Raw genomic sequence first — 24294 nt, 5'->3', positions numbered from 1 at the left:
CAGGGTGAGGGATCCTGAGAGGATTCCTGTGAGTAGCTAGAGACTAAGAGAGAGTGATGGTTAGAATATGTGCTTCAGTAAGCTGGGTTTTTTAGCATTCATAGCCATGGTTGCCAATTGCACTGCAGAAATGGATGGAAAGTCACAGAACACAGAGGTTGTGGTGGCAGCGGCAGAGAAGTACTTGGGATTGTGAGGTTTTACTGCAGAACTTTTGCAGGGGGTGTTGAGTGTTCTGTCCTTGTAGGAAATAGATAGGATGGGGTGGTGGTTTTTGTGTTTTTTTACTGAGAGCTAATACTTGGCAGGGTCATTTTTATTTTTCCTTTTCCCCAAATACATTTATGTTGGTATGCCGTGAATGGCCTCACACTCCAGTACAGTAGGTGACGGTGTATGCACATTAAATTGGATGCGATCCGCCAACACAATCCCAAAGAAGAAGAAGAAAACGAATACCAGAGGCTGTCCAGTAGGTGACGGCATGCCCTTAAACGTTTGTTTGCGGACCGCAATGATATCATAGAAGAAGAAGCAAAGGCGGTGCGCTAGGCGGATCTGACTGCACCATGGATGCTGCTTTTGCCAGAAAACCAAAACTATGCAGATTATTCTTTCCGTTGGAAAAGCAAATTATGTTATTCCCCATTTTAATTCTACTGATAAACCAGGCCTCTAAAATGAACGCCGAAGTCGGCGTTATGGAGGAACTGGAAACTGAGAAAGAGGCAGAAGAAAGTCATCGACAGGACAGCGTGAATTTATTGACATTCATTTTACTGCTGACATTAACAATTCTGACCATTTGGCTGTTCAAACACAGAAGAGTTCGTTTTCTCCACGAGACCGGGTTGGCAATGATATACGGTAAGAGTCGACACATGAATTAGTCAGACGTTTGCAACGCATGTAACTTTGCCAACCCAACCCCCTAATCCCCGTATGAATGACGCTAGCGCACGTCGTGCGGCTCTATGGCACTGCTACATTCAACCATGCATGACGAGTTAGTTACAATTGATCAATATTGTAGATACATTGCAGACAGTTACAATGTTAGGCTATTACATGATGCGCCATTCAGCGCTCATTCCCGGTCCTAATTGGTTCAGGGGGGGGGAGAGACAATCTCTCTGCAATGTGCTACACAGTATTTAGATTGGGCATCACATTCCTGCATAGATACCCACAGAACCATGTTCATATGCCACCAATAAATAAGAATATATTATAGGCTTTGACTTATTGGTATAGGCTGAGTCACATCGAGCTACAGGCTACTAGGCCTAATCATGACATTCTCTTTACATATTAGCAGATTCATTATATAGTGTCGTGGCCTGGGTTTATTACATATTAGCAGATTCATTATATAGTGTCGTGGCCTGGGTTTATTACATATTAGCAGATTCATTATATAGTGTCGTGGCCTGGGTTTATTACATATTAGCAGATTCATTATATAGTGTCGTGGCCTGGGTTTACAACTACTGTGTTGAGTCATTCATTACCCGCAGCAGCTTGTGGGAACCGCTCCATATCATGGATGGATGTATTTATCCTACCTGCCATGGGATGCAGTCAGTGGGAACCGCTCCATATCATGGATGGATATGTATTTATCCTACCGCTCCATATCATGGATGGATGTATTTATCCTACCTGCCATGGGATGCAGTCAGTGGGAACCGCTCCATATCATGGATGGATATGTATTTATCCTACCGCTCCATATCATGGATGGATGTATTTATCCTACCTGCCATGGGATGCAGTCAGTGGGAACCGCTCCATATCATGGATGGATATGTATTTATCCTACCGCTCCATATCATGGATGGATGTATTTATCCTACCTGCCATGGGATGCAGTCAGTGGGAACCGCTCCATATCATGGATGGATGTATTTATCCTACCTGCCATGGGATGCAGTCAGTGGGAACCGCTCCATATCATGGATGGATATGTATTTATCCTACCGCTCCATATCATGGATGGATGTATTTATCCTACCTGCCATGGGATGCAGTCAGTGGGAACCGCTCCATATCATGGATGGATATGTATTTATCCTACCGCTCCATATCATGGATGGATGTATTTATCCTACCTGCCATGGGATGCAGTCAGTGGGAACCGCTCCATATCATGGATGGATATGTATTTATCCTACCGCTCCATATCATGGATGGATGTATTTATCCTACCTGCCATGGGATGCAGTCAGTGGGAACCGCTCCATATCATGGATGGATGTATTTATCCTACCTGCCATGGGATGCAGTCAGTGTGGCGCAACTACAATACAAACAGATGCACCTGAAAATGTGATGTGAATTAAGAGCCCAAACCCCTGTTACTGGAGGGTATAGTAGCCATTTTACTGGCTTCTGACCAATCCCCTGTTACTGGAGGGTATAGTAGCCATTTTACTGGCTTCTGACCAATCCCCTGTTACTGGAGGGTATAGTAGCCATTTTACTGGCTTCTGACCAATCCCCTGTTACTGGAGGGTATAGTAGCCATTTTACTGGCTTCTGACCAATCCCCTGTTACTGGAGGGTATAGTAGCCATTTTACTGGCTTCTGACCAATCCCCTGTTACTGGAGGGTATAGTAGCCATTTTACTGGCTTCTGACCAACCTATTTTTTTATTTATTTTTTTCGTGCTGATCGTAACTTTTCTTTTACATAATGTTTCCGCCATAATTTCCTATGACCGAAAAGAGCATCTCTGGACATCAGATCAGCGATCACTAAACTTGATTATGAATGAGGATTTCTACTTCAACCAGGCCCAAATCCCCAACACTCAAAGAAGGAAGAAGCGGCGTTATAGAGGCCCGGTTGCGGGATACCTGATAAAACTACGTCGGCGAGTGGATGAACTGTCTCTACCCTCCGTTCTGTTGGCGAACGTGCAATCACTTGAGAATGGCACCGGAGGGGATGGGCTGCCGTGTTACAGGCTCCTAACCAATTCTGCTATTTTGTGTTTTTTTCAAATTGTTTGTAACTTATTTTGTACATAATGTTGATGCTATCGTCTCTTCTGACCGAAAAGAGCTTCTGGGTATCAGAACAGCGATTACTCACCTCAAACTGGATTAAGATTTTTTAATTTAGTGAGTCTGACGCGAAGGATAAGCCCAAATCCCCGTCATTCGCATGAAGGAGATACAGGGGGCGCAGATCAGGCTTGTGAGAATTTGTCGGCGAGTGGGTAACCCGCCTCTACCATCCGTTCTATTGGCCAACGTGCAATCACTGGAGAATAAACTGGATGAGCTCCGTTCGAGACTATCCTACCAACAGGACATAATTTATTACAAATATCTTACACTACCAGTCAAAGGTTGACACACCTACTCATTCAAGGGTTTTTCTATATTTTTACTATTTTTTACATTGTAGAATAATAGTGAAGACATCAAAACTATGAAATAACACATATGGAATCATGTAGTAACCAAAAAAGTGTTAAACAAATTGAGATTCTTCAAATAGCCACCTTTTGCCTTGATGACAGCTTTGCACACTCTTGGCATTTTCTCAACCAGCTTCATGAGGCAGTCACCTGGAATGCATTCCAATTAACAGGTTTACCTTGTTGAAAGTTAATTTGTGGAAATTCTTTCCTTAATGCATTTGAGCCAATCAGTTGTGTTGTGACAAGGTAGAGGCGGTATACAGAAGATGGCCCTATTTGGTAAAAGACCAAGTCCATATTATGGCAAGAACAGCTCAAATAAGCAAAGAGAAACGACAGTCCATCATTACTTTAAGACATGAAGGTCAGTCAATACGGAACATTTCAAGAACTTTGAAAGTTTCTTCAAGTGCAGTCGCAAAAACCATCAAGCGCTATGATGAAACTGGCTCTCATGAGGATCACCACAGGAATAGAAGACCCAGAGTTACCTCTGCTGCAGAGGATAAGTTCATTAGAGTTACCAGCCTCAGAAATTGCAGCCCAAATAAATGCTTGACAGAGTTCAAGTAACAGACACATCTCAACATCAACTGATATCTGAGTGAGAGTGACTGACCAAGGGAAAGGGGATACCTAGTCAGTTTCTCTCGCCTCTGATCCGAAACCAGTAGTAACCAACAACTTCAATGCCAGGTAATACACATTTTAAAAGATGAGTCTAACATTCCCGCCCCCCAATAATGTTGCCGTGGAGGACTTGATAACTAGCTACTGTGTTTGAGTGATCTCAGCCGTTTTCTTGTAAATTAGCTCAGGTTGCTAGCAAAATGCCAATTCACGACGCTAGCTAGCTAACGCGTTAGGGCAAAATGTAGATTTCCGCCTTACATTTGATATTTTTGTTCAGTATATATTAATTGAGTGTTTTCCTGTAACGGTTTGCTCTGATATGGTTGAGGTCTGAACGTTTCTGCATGACTAAACCCAACAGCACTAAGAGCCCCAGGAATGTTCAAGGTAACTCTGTCTGGACATGTGACCTTTTCAAATAAAATGTTATTTGTCACCTGCGCCGAATACAACAGGTGTAGACTTTACAGGGAAACGCTTACTGACAAGCCCTTAACCAACAATGCAGTTAAAAAGTATGATATGTTGTTATTATTTTGCAACGCAGTTAGGATGGCAGTCCCTAATCTACTGCTACAGCTTTGGTTGGTCCATTTCTCTATAGTTTATGTGGGGTGGGTGGAGTGGGGTGGGTGGAGTGTAAAGACATTCTATCCTCAGTATCTCTCTCTCTCTCGCCGTCTCTTTCTCTCTCTCCCCCTCTCTTCGCCCCCCCTCTCTCTCTCTCTCTTTCTCTCTCCCCCCTCACGCTCCTGCGTCTCTCTCTCTCTCTCCCCCTCTCTCTCTCCCCTCTCTCTCTCCCCTCTCTCTCTCCCCCTCTCTCTCTCGCCCCCTCCTCTCGCTCTGCTCCCCCTCTCTCTCTCTCCCCCCCTCACGCTCCCTCGCCGTCTCTCTCTCGCTCTCTCTCCCCCTCTCTCTCTCGCCCCCTCCTCTCGCTCTCGCCCCCCCTCTCTCTCTCTCCCCCCTACGCTCCCTCGCCGTCTCTCTCCCCCCCCACCCCCTCACGCTCCCTCTCCGTCTCTCTCTTTCCCCCTCTCTCTCTCCCCCTCTCTCTCTCCCCCTCTCTCTCTCTGCCCCCTCCTCTCGCCCCCCCCCCTCTCGCTCTCTGTCGGTCTGTCCTTCCCAGGACTGTTGGTAGGTGTGATCCTGCGTTATGGAATCCCAGCCACCAGCTACCACAACAGAACTCCTCCCAGCTGTTCTCTGGAGGAGGGGCCGGTCAGTACGCTGCTACTGAACGTCAGTGGGAAGTTCTTTGAGTACATGCTGAAAGGAGAGATCAACTCCAGGGAGATACACAACGTGGAACAGAATGATATGCTGCGCAAGGTGACAATCACACACACACTGTTGGAACAGAATGATATGCTGCCCCCAACTACTGACTAAACACAACTGAACTGTATAACCCCCCCAACTACTGACTAAACACAACTGAACTGTATAACCCCCCCAACTACTGACTAAACACAACTGAACTGTATAACCCCCAACTACTGACTAAACACAACTGAACTGTATAACCCCCCAACTACTGACTAAACACAACTGAACTGTATAACCCCCCCAACTACTGACTAAACACAACTGAACTGTATACCCCCCAACTACTGACTAAACACAACTGAACTGTATAACCCCCAACTACTGACTAAACACAACTGAACTGTATACCACCACTACTAAACACAACTGAACTGTATAACCCCCCCCCCCAACTACTGACTAAACACAACTGAACTGTATAACCCCCCCCCAACTACTGACTAAACACAACTGAACTGTATAACCCCCCCCAACTACTGACTAAACACAACTGAACTGTATAACCCCCCAACTACTGACTAAACACAACTGAACTGTATAACCCCCCAACTACTGACTAAACACAACTGAACTGTATAACCCCCCAACTACTGACTAAACACAACTGAACTGTATAACCCCCCAACTACTGGACTAAACACAACTGAACTGTATAACCCCCCAACTACTGACTAAACACAACTGAACTGTATTACCCCCCAACTACTGACTAAACACAACTGAACTGTATAACCCCCAACTACTGACTAAAACACAACTGAACTGTATAACCCCCCCAACTACTGACTAAACACAACTGAACTGTATAACCCCCCAACTACTGACTAAACACAACTGAACTGTATAACCCCCCAACTACTGACTAAACACAACTGAACTGTATAACCCCCCAACTACTGACTAAACACAACTGAACTGTATAACCCCCCCAACTACTGACTAAACACAACTGAACTGTATAACCCCCCCAACTACTGACTAAACACAACTGAACTGATAACCCCCCCAACTACTGACTAAACACAACTGAACTGTATAACCCCCAACTACTGACTAAACACAACTGAACTGTATAACCCCCCCAACTACTGACTAAACACAACTGAACTGTATAACCCCCCAACTACTGACTAAACACAACTGAACTGTATAACCCCCACAACTACTGATAAACACAACTGAACTGTATAACCCCCCAACTACTGACTAAACACAACTGAACTGTATAACCCCCCAACTACTGACTAAACACAACTGAACTGTATAACCCCCCCAACTACTGACTAAACACAACTGAACTGTATACCCCCAACTACTGACTAAACACAACTGAACTGTATAACCCCCCAACTACTGACTAAACACAACTGAACTGTATAACCCCCCAACTACTGACTAAACACAACTGAACTGTATAACCCCCCCCAACTACTGACTAAACACAACTGAACTGTATAACCCCCAACTACTGACTAAACACAACTGAACTGTATAACCCCCCCAACTACTGACTAAACACAACTGAACTGTATAACCCCCAACTACTGACTAAACACAACTGAACTGTATAACCCCCCCCCCAACTACTGACTAAACACAACTGAACTGTATAACCCCCAACTACTGACTAAACACAACTGAACTGTATAACCCCCTAACTACTGACTAAACACAACTGAACTGTATAACCCCCCAACTACTGACTAAACACAACTGAACTGTATAACCCCCAACTACTGACTAAACACAACTGAACTGTATAACCCCCAACTACTGACTAAACACAACTGAACTGTATAACCCCCCAACTACTGACTAAACACAACTGAACTGTATAACCCCCAACTACTGACTAAACACAACTGAACTGTATAACCCCCAACTACTGACTAAACACAACTGAACTGTATAACCCCCCAACTACTGACTAAACACAACTGAACTGTATAACCTCCCCAACTACTGACTAAACACAACTGAACTGTATAACCCCCCAACTACTGACTAAACACAACTGAACTGTATAACCCCCAACTACTGACTAAACACAACTGAACTGTATAACCCCCCAACTACTGACTAAACACAACTGAACTGTATAATCCCCCCAACTACTGACTAAACACAACTGAACTGTATAACCCCCCCCAACTACTGACTAAACACAACTGAACTGTATAACCCCCCAACTACTGACTAAACACAACTGAACTGTATAACCCCCAACTACTGACTAAACACAACTGAACTGTATAACCCCCCAACTACTGACTAAACACAACTGAACTGTATAACCCCCCAACTACTGACTAAACACAACTGAACTGTATAACCCCCAACTACTGACTAAACACAACTGAACTGTATAACCCCCCAACTACTGACTAAACACAACTGAACTGTATAACCCCCCAACTACTGACTAAACACAACTGAACTGTATAACCCCCCAACTACTGACTAAACACAACTGAACTGTATAACCCCCCCAACTACTGACTAAACACAACTGAACTGTATAACCCCCCAACTACTGACTAAACACAACTGAACTGTATAACCCCCAACTACTGACTAAACACAACTGAACTGTATACCCCCAACTACTGACTAAACACAACTGAACTGTATAACCCCCCAACTACTGACTAAACACAACTGAACTGTATAACCCCCAACTACTGACTAAACACAGCTGAACTGTATAACCCCCCCCAACTACTGACTAAACACAACTGAACTGTATAACCCCCCAACTACTGACTAAACACAACTGAACTGTATAACCCCCCAACTACTGACTAAACACAACTGAACTGTATAACTCCCCCAACTACTGACTAAACACAACTGAACTGTATAACCCCCCCAACTACTGACTAAACACAACTGAACTGTATAACCCCCCAACTACTGACTAAACACAACTGAACTGTATAACCCCCCAACTACTGACTAAACACAACTGAACTGTATAACCCCCCCAACTACTGACTAAACACAACTGAACTGTATAACCCCCAACTACTGACTAAACACAACTGAACTGTATAACCCCCCAACTACTGACTAAACACAACTGAACTGTATAACCCCCAACTACTGACTAAACACAACTGAACTGTATAACCCCCCAACTACTGACTAAACACAACTGAACTGTATAACCCCCCAACTACTGACTAAACACAACTGAACTGTATAACCCCCCCAACTACTGACTAAACACAACTGAACTGTAGAACCCCCCAACTACTGACTAAACACAACTGAACTGTATAACCCCCCAACTACTGACTAAACACAACTGAACTGTATAACCCCCTAACTACTGACTAAACACAACTGAACTGTATAACCCCCAAACTACTGACTAAACACAACTGAACTGTATAACCCCCCAACTACTGACTAAACACAACTGAACTGTATAACCCCCCAACTACTGACTAAACACAACTGAACTGTATAACCCCCCAACTACTGACTAAACACAACTGAACTGTATAACCCCCCAACTACTGACTAAACACAACTGAACTGTATAACCCCCCAACTACTGACTAAACACAACTGAACTGTATAACCCCCCAACTACTGACTAAACACAACTGAACTGTATAACCCCCCAACTACTGACTAAACACAACTGAACTGTATAACCCCCCAACTACTGACTAAACACAACTGAACTGTATAACCCCCCCCAACTACTGACTAAACACAACTGAACTGTATAACCCCCCAACTACTGACTAAACACAACTGAACTGTATAACCCCCCAACTACTGACTAAACACAACTGAACTGTATAACCCCCCAACTACTGACTAAACACAACTGAACTGTATAACCCCCCAAACTACTGACTAAACACAACTGAACTGTATAACCCCCCAACTACTGACTAAACACAACTGAACTGTATAACCCCCCAACTACTGACTAAACACAACTGAACTGTATAACCCCCCAACTACTGACTAAACACAACTGAACTGTATAACCCCCCAACTACTGACTAAACACAACTGAACTGTATAACCCCCCCCAACTACTGACTAAACACAACTGAACTGTATAACCCCCCAACTACTGACTAAACACAACTGAACTGTATAACCCCCCAACTACTGACTAAACACAACTGAACTGTATAACCCCCCAACTACTGACTAAACACAACTGAACTGTATAACCCCCAACTACTGACTAAACACAACTGAACTGTATAACCCCCCAACTACTGACTAAACACACTTTTGCCCCCCACTGAACTGTATAACCCCCAACTACTGACTAAACACAACTGAACTGTATAACCCCCCAACTACTGACTAAACACAACTGAACTGTATAACCCCCAACTACTGACTAAACACAACTGAACTGTATAACCCCCCAACTACTGACTAAACACAACTGAACTGTATAACCCCCAACTACTGACTAAACACAACTGAACTGTATGACCCCCCAACTACTGACTAAACACAACTGAACTGTATAACCCCCCCAACTACTGACTAAACACAACTGAACTGTATAACCCCCCAACTACTGACTAAACACAACTGAACTGTATAACCCCCCCCAACTACTGACTAAACACAACTGAACTGTATAACCCCCCAACTACTGACTAAACACAACTGAACTGTATAGCCCCCCAACTACTGACTAAACACAACTGAACTGTATCAACCCCCTAACTACTGACTAAAACACAACTGAACTGTATAACCCCCCAACTACTGACTAAACACAACTGAACTGTATAACCCCCCAACTACTGACTAAACACAACTGAACTGTATAGCCCCCCAACTACTGGACTAAACACAACTGAACTGTATAACCCCCCAACTACTGACTAAACACAACTGAACTGTATAACCCCCCCAACTACTGACTAAACACAACTGAACTGTATAACCCCCCAACTACTGACTAAACACAACTGAACTGTATAACCCCCCAACTACTGACTAAACACAACTGAACTGTATAACCCCCCCCAACTACTGACTAAACACAACTGAACTGTATAACCCCCCCCAACTACTGACTAAACACAACTGAACTGTATAACCCCCCAACTACTGACTAAACACAACTGGACTGTATAACCCCCTAACTACTGACTAAACACAACTGAACTGTATAACCCCCCAACTACTGACTAAACACAACTGAACTGTATAACCCCCAACTACTGACTAAACACAACTGAACTGTATAACCCCCCAACTACTGACTAAACACAACTGAACTGTATAACCCCCCAACTACTGACTAAACACAACTGAACTGTATAACCCCCCAACTACTGACTAAACACAACTGAACTGTATAACCCCCAACTACTGACTAAACACAACTGAACTGTATAACCCCCAACTACTGACTAAACACAACTGAACTGTATAACCCCCCAACTACTTGACTAAACACAACTGAACTGTATAACCCCCCAACTACTGACTAAACACAACTGAACTGTATAACCCCCCAACTACTGACTAAACACAACTGAACTGTATAACCCCCCAACTACTGACTAAACACAACTGAACTGTATAACCCCCCAACTACTGACTAAACACAACTGGAACTGTATAACCCCCCAACTACTGACTAAACACAACTGAACTGTATAACCCCCCAACTACTGACTAAACACAACTGAACTGTATAACCCCCCAACTACTGACTAAACACAACTGAACTGTATAACCCCCCAACTACTGACTAAACACAACTGAACTGTATAACCCCCCAACTACTGACTAAACACAACTGAACTGTATAACCCCCCCACTACTGACTAAACACAACTGAACTGTATAACCCCCAACTACTGACTAAACACAACTGAACTGTATAACCCCCCAACTACTGACTAAACACAACTGAACTGTATAACCCCCAACTACTGACTAAACACAACTGAACTGTATAACCCCCAACTACTGACTAAACACAACTGAACTGTATAACCCCCCAACTACTGACTAAACACAACTGAACTGTATAACCCCCAACTACTGACTAAACACAACTGAACTGTATAACCCCCCCAACTACTGACTAAACACAACTGAACTGTATAACCCCCCAACTACTGACTAAACACAACTGAACTGTATAACCCCCCAACTACTGACTAAACACAACTGAACTGTATAACCCCCAACTACTGACTAAGCACAACTGAACTGTATAACCCCCCAACTACTGACTAAACACAACTGAACTGTATAACCCCCCAACTACTGACTAAACACAACTGAACTGTATAACCCCCCAACTACTGACTAAACACAACTGAACTGTATAACCCCCCCAACTACTGACTAAACACAACTGAACTGTATAACCCCCAACTACTGACTAAACACAACTGAACTGTATAACCCCCCAACTACTGACTAAACACAACTGAACTGTATAACCCCCCAACTACTGACTAAACACAACTGAACTGTATAACCCCCCAACTACTGACTAAACACAACTGAACTGTATAACCCCCCAACTACTGACTAAACACAACTGGACTGTATAACCCCCAACTACTGACTAAACACAACTGAACTGTATAACCCCCCAACTACTGACTAAACACAACTGAACTGTATAACCCCCCCAACTACTGACTAAACACAACTGAACTGTATAACCCCCCCCAACTACTGACTAAACACAACTGAACTGTATAACCCCCCCAACTACTGACTAAACACAACTGAACTGTATAACCCCCTAACTACTGACTAAACACAACTGAACTGTATAACCCCCCCAACTACTGACTAAACACAACTGAACTGTATAACCCCCCCCAACTACTGACTAAACACAACTGAACTGTATAACCCCCCAACTACTGACTAAACACAACTGAACTGTATAACCCCCCCCAACTACTGACTAAACACAACTGAACTGTATAACCCCCCCAACTACTGACTAAACACAACTGAACTGTATAACCCCCCCAACTACTGACTAAACACAACTGAACTGTATAACCCCCCAACTACTGACTAAACACAACTGAACTGTATAACCCCCAACTACTGACTAAACACAACTGAACTGTATAACCCCCCAACTACTGACTAAACACAACTGAACTGTATAACCCCCCCAACTACTGACTAAACACAACTGAACTGTATAACTCCCCCAACTACTGACTAAACACAACTGAACTGTATAACCCCCCCAACTACTGACTAAACACAACTGAACTGTATAACCCCCAACTACTGACTAAACACAACTGAACTGTATAACCCCCCCAACTACTGACTAAACACAACTGAACTGTATAACCCCCCAACTACTGACTAAACACAACTGAACTGTATAACCCCCCCAACTACTGACTAAACACAACTGAACTGTATAACCCCCCCCAACTACTGACTAAACACAACTGAACCGTATAACCCCCAACTACTGACTAAACACAACTGAACTGTATAACCCCCCAACTACTGACTAAACACAACTGAACTGTATAACCCCCCCAACTACTGACTAAACACAACTGAACTGTATAACCCCCCCAACTACTGACTAAACACAACTGAACTGTATAACCCCCCCCAACTACTGACTAAACACAACTGAACTGTATAACCCCCCCAACTACTGACTAAACACAACTGAACTGTATAACCCCCCCAACTACTGACTAAACACAACTGAACTGTATAACCCCCCAACTACTGACTAAACACAACTGGAACTGTATAACCCCCCAACTACTGACTAAACACAACTGAACTGTATAACCCCCCCAACTACTGACTAAACACAACTGAACTGTATAACCCCCCAACTACTGACTAAACACAACTGAACTGTATAACCCCCCCAACTACTGACTAAACACAACTGAACTGTATAACCCCCCAACTACTGACTAAACACAACTGAACTGTATAACCCCCCAACTACTGACTAAACACAACTGAACTGTATAACCCCCCAACTACTGACTAAACACAACTGAACTGTATAACCCCCCAACTACTGACTAAACACAACTGAACTGTATAACCCCCAACTACTGACTAAACACAACTGAACTGTATAACCCCCCAAACTACTGACTAAACACAACTGAACTGTATAACCCCCCCCAACTACTGACTAAACACAACTGAACTGTATAACCCCCCCCACTACTGACTAAACACAACTGAACTGTATACCCCCCCCCCCCCAACTACTGACTAAACACAACTGAACTGTATAACCCCCCAACTACTGACTAAACACAACTGAACTGTACTACCCCCCCAACTACTGACTAAACACAACTGAACTGTATAACCCCCCAACTACTGACTAAACACAACTGAACTGTATAACCCCCCCAACTACTGACTAAACACAACTGAACTGTATAACCCCCCAACTACTGACTAAACACAACTGAACTGTATAACCCCCCAACTACTGACTAAACACAACTGAACTGTATAACCCCCCAACTACTGACTAAACACAACTGAACTGTATACCCCCCAACTACTGACTAAACACAACTGAACTGTATAACCCCCCAACTACTGACTAAACACAACTGAACTGTATAACCTCCCAACTACTGACTAAACACAACTGAACTGTATAACCCCCCAACTACTGACTAAACACAACTGAACTGTATAACCCCCCAACTACTGACTAAACACAACTGAACTGTATAACCCCCCAACTACTGACTAAACACAACTGAACTGTATAACCCCTCAACTACTGACTAAACACAACTGAACTGTATAACCCCCTAACTACTGACTAAACACAACTGAACTGTATAACCCCCCAACTACTGACTAAACACAACTGAACTGTATAACCCCCCAACTACTGACTAAACACAACTGAACTGTATAACCCCCCAACTACTGACTAAACACAACTGAACTGTATAACCCCCCCCAACTACTGACTAAACACAACTGAACTGTATAACCCCCCAACTACTGACTAAACACAACTGAACTGTATAACCCCCAACTACTGACTAAACACAACTGAACTGTATAACCCCCCAACTACTGACTAAACACAACTGAACTGTATAACCCCCCAACTACTGACTAAACACAACTGAACTGTATAACCCCCTCAACTACTGACTAAACACAACTGAACTGTATAACCCCCCAACTACTGACTAAACACAACTGAACTGTATAACCCCTCAACTACTGACTAAACACAACTGAACTGTATAACCCCCCCCAACTACTGACTAAACACAACTGAACTGTATAACCCCCAACTACTGACTAAACACAACTGAACTGTATAACCCCCCCCAACTACTGACTAAACACAACTGAACTGTATAACCCCCCAACTACTGACTAAACACAACTGAACTGTATAACCCCCCAACTACTGACTAAACACAACTGAACTGTATAACCCCCCAACTACTGACTAAACACAACTGAACTGTATAACCCCCCAACTACTGACTAAACACAACTGAACTGTATAACCCCCAACTACTGACTAAACACAACTGAACTGTATAACCCCCCAACTACTGACTAAACACAACTGAACTGTATAACCCCCAACTACTGACTAAACACAACTGAACTGTATAACCCCCCAACTACTGACTAAACACAACTGAACTGTATAACCCCCCCAACTACTGACTAAACACAACTGAACTGTATAACCCCCCAACTACTGACTAAACACAACTGAACTGTATAACCCCCCAACTACTGACTAAACACAACTGAACTGTATAACCCCCCCCAACTACTGACTAAACACAACTGAACTGTATAACCCCCCAACTACTGACTAAACACAACTGAACTGTATAACCCCCCCAACTACTGACTAAACACAACTGAACTGTATAACCCCCCAACTACTGACTAAACACAACTGAACTGTATAACCCCCCAACTACTGACTAAACACAACTGAACTGTATAACCCCCAACTACTTGACTAAACACAACTGAACTGTATAACCCCCCAACTACTGACTAAACACAACTGAACTGTATAACCCCCCAACTACTGACTAAACACAACTGAACTGTATAACCCCCCCAACTACTGACTAAACACAACTGAACTGTATAACCCCCCCCAACTACTGACTAAACACAACTGAACTGTATAACCCCCCCCAACTACTGACTAAACACAACTGAACTGTATAACCCCCCAACTACTGACTAAACACAACTGAACTGTATCAACCCCCCAAACTACTGACTAAACACAACTGAACTGTATAACCCCCCCAAACTACTGACTAAACACAACTGAACTGTATAACCCCCCCAACTACTGACTAAACACAACTGAACTGTATAACCCCCCCAACTACTGACTAAACACAACTGAACTGTATAATCCCCCCAACTACTGACTAAACACAACTGAACTGTATAACCCCCCAACTACTGACTAAACACAACTGAACTGTATAACTCCCCCAACTACTGACTAAACACAACTGAACTGTATAACCCCCCAACTACTGACTAAACACAACTGAACTGTATAACCCCCCAACTACTGACTAAACACAACTGAACTGTATAACCCCCCCCAACTACTGACTAAACACAACTGAACTGTATAACCCCCCAACTACTGACTAAACACAACTGAACTGTATAACCCCCCAACTACTGACTAAACACAACTGAACTGTATAACCCCCCCAACTACTGACTAAACACAACTGAACTTGTCTAAAGTCATCCTGAAAACATTTGACAGGATACAGTCAGATCATGTCTGTCTCTGCATCCTAAATCACACCCTTATTTACTGAACATTCCCTATGGGTCCGGTCTAAAGTAGTGCCCTATGGGTCCGGTCTAAAGTAGTGCCCTATGGGTCCGGTCTAAAGTAGTGCCCTATGGGTCCGGTCTAAAGTAGTGCCCTATGGGTCCGGTCTAAAGTAGTGCCCTATGGGTCCGGTCTAAAGTAGTGCCCTATAGGTCCGGTCTAAAGTAGTGCCCTATGGGTCCGGGTCTAAAGTAGTGCCCTATGGGTCCGGTCTAAAGTAGTGCCCTATGGGTCCGGTCTAAAGTAGTGCCCTATGGGTCCGGGTCTAAAGTAGTGCCCTATGGGTCCGGGTCTAAAGTAGTGCCCTATGGGTCCGGGTCAAAGTAGTGCCCTATGGGTCCGGTCTAAAGTAGTGCCCTATGGGTCCGGTCTAAAGTAGTGCCCTATGGGTCCGGTCTAAAGTAGTGCCCTATGGGTCCGGTCTAAAGTAGTGCCCTAGGGGTCCGGTCTAAAGTAGTGCCCTATGGGTCCGGTCTAAAGTAGTGCCCTATGGGTCCGGTCTAAAGTAGTGCCCTATGGGTCCGGTCCCAAAGTAGTGCCCTATGGGTCCGGTCTAAAGTAGTGCCCTATGGGTCCGGTCTAAAGTAGTGCCCTATGGGTCCGGTCTAAAGTAGTGCCCTATGGGTCCGGTCTAAAGTAGTGCCCTATGGGTCCGGTCTAAAGTAGTGCCCTATGGGTCCGGTCTAAAGTAGTGCCCTATGGGTCCGGTCTAAAGTAGTGCCCTATGGGTCCGGTCTAAAGTAGTGCCCTATGGGTCCGGGTCTAAAGTAGTGCCCTAGGGGTCCGGTCCAAAGTAGTGCCCTATGGGTCCGGTCTAAAGTAGTGCCCTATGGGTCCGGCTCAAAGTAGTGCCCTATGGGTCCGTCTCAAAAGTAGTGCCCTATGGGTCCGGTCTAAAGTAGTGCCCTATGGGTCCGGTCTAAAGTAGTGCCCTATGGGTCCGGTCTAAAGTAGTGCCCTATGGGTCCGGTCTAAAGTAGTGCCCTATAGGTCCGGTCTAAAGTAGTGCCCTATGGGTCCGGTCTAAAGTAGTGCCCTATGGGTCCGGTCTAAAGTAGTGCCCTATGGGTCCGGTCTAAAGTAGTGCCCTATGGGTCCTTATTTACTGAACATTCCTGGCTGGCTAAGGCAAGCAGCCCTTGTTAGCAGCGGTTTACAGCGTTACCTCTTGATCAGCAGTGTATTGTCTGGCTTGTTTAGGACTGATCGGTTTACATACATGTTTTTCTCCTAAATGTACAGGTTACCTTTGACCCTGAAGTATTCTTCAATATACTGCTACCTCCAATCATTTTCCATGCTGGATATAGTCTCAAAAAGGTAAGTGACACCTTTTAACATGTGACATGTTATTCTGGTGTAATATTTGGCTTTAGATTGACAGGTATTGTCTGTAAGAACTGTCCAGGTAGTGTTCAGTTCACTCAGGACAGTGTTACTGATATTAAAGGGTTAACTACTGCAGCAAGGCGCTCAACCTGATCTGGTCATCTACGGTGATCTGCTGCAACAACGAGCTCTCTGATTGGACAGACGGGGGAGCTCTCTCATTGGCCAGCCTGTTAGTGTATCGACTGTTGACTGAAATAAATCGCCCCTCTGGGAGGAAGTCTAGACCAGATGTCTTTTACTGTGTCCCAAACGGCATTCTATTCCATATATAGTGCCCTATGGGTCCGGTGTAAAGTAGTGCACTACATAGGGAATAGGGTGCCACAGGGCTCTGGTCTAAAGTAGTGCACTACATAGGGAATAGGGTGCCACAGGGCTCTGGTCTAAAGTAGTGCACTACATAGGGAATAGGGTGCCATTTGGGACGTAAGCTTCCAGTTTCTGTCTTAGGTTACCCTGCTAGACTCAGACTCTGATACTGGCCTGTGGGACGGCTGTGAAGGACACATATCAGACTGGTACTCTCTGGTACTGGCCTTTGGGACGGCTGTGAAGGACACATATCAGACTGGTACTCTCTGGTACTGGCCTGTGGGACGGCTGTGAAGGACACATATCAGACTGGTACTCTGATACTGGCCTGTGGGACGGCTGTTAAGGACACATATACTCTACTATTGTACAAAGTCATTGCTGTAGAACATAATTTAAAACGCAACTTAAAATGTTGGTACGTGAGCTGAAATAAAAGATTCGAGAAACTTTCCATATGCACAAAAAGCTTGTTTTGCTCAGATTTTGTGCACAAATTTGTTTACATCCCTGTTAGTGAGCATTTCTCCTTTGCCAAGATGATCCATCCACCTGACAGGTGTGGCATATCAAGAAGCTGATTAAACAGCATGATCATTACACAGGTGCACCTTGTGCTGGGGACAATAAAAGGCCACTCTAAAATGTGCAGTTTTGTCACACAACACAATGCCACAGATGTCTCAAGGCCTGGCTCCCCAGTGGGCGGGCCTATGCCCAGTCATGTGAAATCCATAACTTAGGACCTAATTTATTTATTTCAATTGACTGATTTCCTGATATGAACTGTATCTCAGTAAAATATTAGAAATTGTTGCATGTTGCGTTTATTTTTGTTCAGTATATTTTCTTCAGGATATCCGTTGATGAATCCTACTATGCGTTTCAATTTGCTTTTATATTTTGAATATAATATATATCCTGAATGCACTCCCAGCTCTCTAAGTAACTGTATGTTCACTCTTAAAACCAGAACACACATGACCTCACACCCCTACCTAGCTCTGACTGGAGGTGTGGATTGTTTTTCGATTGGCTCCAGACTAGTGCGTAAATAAATAAGGCAGTAAAGTATAGCTGTATAAAACAGAGACCTGTGATTAGTTGGATTAGAGAGTATTATTATAAATACTGTACAGCACTACAACACCATGCTGAGGAAAGCAGGTTACGTCACTACAACACCATGCTGAGGAAAGCAGGTTACGTCACTACAACACCATGCTGAGGAAAGCAGGTTACGTCACTACAACACCATGCTGAGGAAAGCAGGTTACGTCACTACAACACCATGCTGAGGAAAGCAGGTTACGTCACTACAACACCATGCTGAGGAAAGCAGGTTACGTCACTACAACACCATGCTGAGGAAAGCAGGTTACGTCACTACAACACCATGCTGAGGAAAGCAGGTTACGTCACTACAACACCATGCTGAGGAAAGCAGGTTACGTCACTGAGCAAGGCCAGATGAATAACAGGGTCAGTGTACATTAAGTACTGCATCCCAGTGGCACCCTATTCCCTATGTAGTGCACTACTTTTGACCAGGGCCCATTGGGAATAGGGTGCTATTTGGGTCAGAGCCATGCATAGCTAAGAGGGCATGAACAGCAGGCAGGCATATTCACGGTGCTGTTCATTGACTACAGCTCAGCGTTCAACACCAAGCTTAGGACTCTGGGTCTGAACACCTCCCTCTGCAACTGGATCCTGGACTTCCTGACGTGCCGACCCCAGGTGGTGAGGGTAGGCAAGATCACCTCCACCATACTGACCCTCACCCTCAACACAGGCGCCCCTCAGGGGGGTGTGCTCAGTCCCCTCCTGCGTGGCCTCGCACGACTCCAACACCATTAGTTGGCTGACGACACGACCTGGTAGGCCTGATCACCAACGATGATGAATCAGCCTACAGGGAGGAGGTCAGTGACCTGGCAGTGTGGTGCCGGAGCAACAACCTCTCCCTCAACGTCAGGAAGAACAAGGAGCTGATCGTGGACTACAGGAAACAGGGGGGCGAACACGCCCCCATCCACATCGACGGGGCGGCAGTGGAGCAGGTTGAGAGCTTCAAGTTCCTCTGTGTCCAAATCACTAAAGACTTAAAATGGTCCAAACACACAGTCGTGAAGAAGGCACGACGGTGCCTCTTCCCCCTCAGGAAGTTGAAAAGGTGTGGCATGGGCCCTCAAATCCTGAAAATATTGACTGGCTATTGACAGGCTGCATCACTGGTTGGTATGGCAACAGCACCGCCCTCGATCGCATGGCTCTACAGAGGGTTGTGGGGACAGCCCAGTACATCACTGGGGCAGAGCTCCCTGCCATCCAGGACCTCTATACCAGGACAGCCCAGTACGTCACTGGGGCAGAGCTCCCTGCCATCCAGGACCTCTATACCAGGACAGCCCAGCACGTCACTGGGACAGAGCTCCCTGCCATCCAGGACCTCTATACCAGGACAGCCCAGTACATCACTGGGGCCGAGCTCCCTGCCATCCAGGACCTCTATACCAGAGCTCCCTGCCATCCAGGACCTCTATACCAGGACAGCCCAGTACATCACTGGGGCCGAGCTCCCTGCCATCCAGGACCTCTATACCAGGACAGCCCAGCACGTCACTGGGACAGAGCTCCCTGCCATCCAGGACCTCTATACCAGGACAGCCCAGTACATCACTGGGGCCGAGCTCCCTGCCATCCAGGACCTCTATATCAGAGCTCCCTGCCATCCAGGACCTCTATATCAGAGCTCCCTGCCATCCAGGACCTCTATACCAGGACAGCCCAGCACGTCACTGGGGCAGAGCTCCCTGCCATCCAGGACCTCTATACCAGGACAGCCCAGTACGTCACTGGGGCAGAGCTCCCTGCCATCCAGGACCTCTATATCAGAGCTCCCTGCCATCCAGGACCTCTATATCAGAGCTCCCTGCCATCCAGGACCTCTATATCAGAGCTCCCTGCCATCCAGGACCTCTATATCAGAGCTCCCTGCCATCCAGGACCTCTATACCAGAGCTCCCTGCCATCCAGGACCTCTATATCAGAGCTCCCTGCCATCCAGGACCTCTATATCAGAGCTCCCTGCCATCCAGGACCTCTATATCAGAGCTCCCTGCCATCCAGGACCTCTATATCAGAGCTCCCTGCCATCCAGGACCTCTATATCAGAGCTCCCTGCCATCCAGGACCTCTATATCAGAGCTCCCTGCCATCCAGGACCTCTATATCAGAGCTCCCTGCCATCCAGGACCTCTATACCAGGTGGTGGAAAAGAAGGCCCGGAAAATCGTCAAAGACCCCAACCACCCAAGCCATAGACTATTCTCTCTGCTGCCGCACGGCAAGAGATACCAGTGCATCAAGTCTGACACCAACAGGCTCCTGAACAGCTTCTATCCCCAAGCCATAAGACTGATAAATAGCTAACAGAATGGCTACACGGACCGAGTTCACCTTGTGTCTTTATTGACCTTTTATTTCACTATTTGCACACTCACAGGACACTCACACACACTGTCACTCCAACACACACACACAAACTCACTCCATCATCTGATCACTCACACATAATATGTACATACATTTATACTGACTCTACACACCCCCTCACATACAAGCTGCTGCTACTCTGTTTATCTTATATCCTGTTGCCTAGACACTTTACCCCTACACATATCTACCTCCATCACTCCAGTATCCCTGTCCCCTTACCCCTATACATATCTACCTCCATCACTCCAGTATCCCTGTCCCCTTACCCCTATACATATCTACCTCCATCACTCCAGTATCCCTGTCCCCTTACCCCTATACATATCTACCTCCATCACTCCAGTATCCCTGTCCCCTTACCCCTATACATATCTACCTCCATCACTCCAGTATCCCTGTCCCTTACCCCCTATACATATCTACCTCCATCACTCCAGTATCCCTGTCCCCTTACCCCCTATACATATCTACCTCCATCACTCCAGTATCCTGTCCCCTTACCCCTATACATATCTACCTCCATCACTCCAGTATCCCTGTCCCCTTACCCCTATACATATCTACCTCCATCACTCCAGTATCCCTGTACCCCTTACTCCCTATACATATCTACCTCCATCACTCCAGTATCCCTGTCCCCTTACTCCCTATACATATCTACCTCCATCACTCCAGTATCCCTGTCCCCTTACCCCTATACATATCTACCTCCATCACTCCAGTATCCCTGTCCCCTTACCCCTATACATATCTACCTCCATCACTCCAGTATCCCTGTCCCCTTTCCCCTATACATATCTACCTCCATCACTCCAGTATCCCTGTCCCCTTACCCCTATACATATCTACCTCCATCACTCCAGTATCCCTGTCCCCTTACCCCTATACATATCTACCTCCATCACTCCAGTATCCCTGTCCCCTATACATATCTACCTCCATCACTCCAGTATCCTGCATGTAAATATGGTATTGGAACTGACGTTTAAATATTCCCTGTATATAGTATGCTTGCTTACTTACTTTAATGTGTATTTCATATTTCTTATTTCTCGTGTTCTTTTTTCTAGTAATACATTGTTATTGATTGTTGGGTTTTGAGTTTTGAGTTTGCAAGAAAGGCATTTCACTGTACTTGTGCATGTGACATTAACTTGAATAAACTCCTGTTTACGTTTTATAGTTGGGAACAATCACACTAATTGTGTTTGGACCCTTGAGATTCTGACTTCCTTTTGTTTCAAGTTATCTCTGACTGTCAGCAGAAGTTACTGTAGGCTATAGATATGGTTCAGCTGGCAGGGTTTATATGGAGTTGAAGTAGCGCTCTTTAACATGTATTTCTGTCTACATTCTTCTACAAATCTGTTTTATGTCCCTTTTCTCTATCTGAAGAAGCGAAGGGGACAGTGCTTGATGAATTCCAGACATTTCATGTTTGCGGACTGTCGAGGGGCCTCAGGAAATGGGGTGTTGAAGGGAGGGGAGGGTCAGAAGAATAATTTATTACAGAAGTCAGAGTTTGTCTAAACAGTTTAGTAACAGGAAGTGTTGTGTTCTGCACTATGCTGCTGTGTTCTAGGGTCACAACACTTTAATAGCATGCTGAGGTGTAGGAAAATAAGCTGTCAGGCTCTTTGGGGGGGGGTTTACCTCAATGCTCACTATTTACAACAGGGCTAGGTTGTCTATTTCCAGTTAGCCTGTCTGTCTCCTGTTAGACAGGCCACCAGGAGATAGACAGGCCACCAGGAGATAGACAGGCCACCAGGAGATAGACAGGCCACCAGGAGATAGACAGGCCACCAGGAGATAGACAGGCTATCTATATCCAGTTAGAATATCTATCTATCTATCTATCGATTTTTATTTCGGGTAAAACAAGTTGTACAGTTTAAAACCGTATTTAAGAGCACAACAAACCCAGAGGATGTGTAAGCATAAACAGGAAATACATGGAGATACACATAACAAGAAATACAAACAATTCAAGACTAAAAGTCCCACTATTTCTGACGTTCTCCTATGTAGGCCTGCACACATTTTCCCGCAGATGGGTTCTAACCGGCCCTGTTAGCCTGTCTCTCTCGATCTCCAGCTAGCCTGTCTCTCTCGATCTCCAGCTAGCCTGTCTCTCTCGATCTCCAGCTAGCCTGTCTCTATCATAAGCTAGCCTGTCTCTATCGATCACCAGCTAGCCTGTCTCTATCGATCTCCAGCTAGCCTGTCTCTCTCGATCTCCAGCTAGCCTGTCTCTCTCGATCTCCAGCTAGCCTGTCTCTCTCGATCTCCAGCTAGCCTGTCTCTCTCGATCTCCAGCTAGCCTGTCTCTCTCGATCTCCAGCTAGCCTGTCTCTATCGATCTCCAGCTAGCCTGTCTCTATCGATCTCCAGCTAGCCTGTCTCTCTCGATCTCCAGCTAGCCTGTCTCTATCGATCTCCAGCTAGCCTGTCTCTCTCGATCTCCAGCTAGCCTGTCTCTCTCGATCTCCAGCTAGCCTGTCTCTCTCGATCTCCAGCTAGCCTGTCTCTATCGATCTCCAGCTAGCCTGTCTCTATCGATCTCCAGCTAGCCTGTCTCTCTCGATCTCCAGCTAGCCTGTCTCTATCGATCTCCAGCTAGCCTGTCTCTATCAATCTCCAGCTAGCCTGTCTCTCTCGATCTCCAGCTAGCCTGTCTCTATCGATCTCCAGCTAGCCTGTCTCTATCGATCTCCAGCTAGCCTGTCTCTATCGATCTCCAGCTAGCCTGTCTCTCTCTATCTATCCCCAGTGTAGCTGGATTTTGGTTTAGTTAGCACTACAGCTCCCAGAAAGGACTATCTCAAGCCCCA

General features: G+C 45.3%; 1 protein-coding gene across 2 annotated transcripts in view; it reads left to right on the top strand.

Moving 5' to 3' along the window:
• Window positions 1-541: 541 nt before the first annotated feature.
• Window positions 542-24294, top strand: part of slc9a7 (solute carrier family 9 member 7) — a 180493-nt gene continuing 156740 nt past the window's right edge. For both annotated transcript variants that reach the window (XM_041889517.1, XM_041889516.1), the window contains exons 1-3: window positions 542-867; window positions 5192-5394; window positions 17498-17575. In XM_041889517.1, the coding sequence (XP_041745451.1) occupies window positions 570-867; window positions 5192-5394; window positions 17498-17575 (579 nt within the window). In that variant the 5' untranslated portion in view covers window positions 542-569. The remainder of the gene's footprint in view (window positions 868-5191; window positions 5395-17497; window positions 17576-24294) is intronic.

Source organism: Coregonus clupeaformis, unplaced genomic scaffold, assembly GCF_020615455.1.
Source record: "Coregonus clupeaformis isolate EN_2021a unplaced genomic scaffold, ASM2061545v1 scaf0028, whole genome shotgun sequence".
In the NCBI taxonomy this organism is placed as follows: Eukaryota; Metazoa; Chordata; class Actinopteri; order Salmoniformes; family Salmonidae; genus Coregonus; species Coregonus clupeaformis.
The sequence above is the reverse complement of the archived record's forward strand: the minus strand, read 5'-3'. Positions and strand labels throughout refer to the sequence as shown.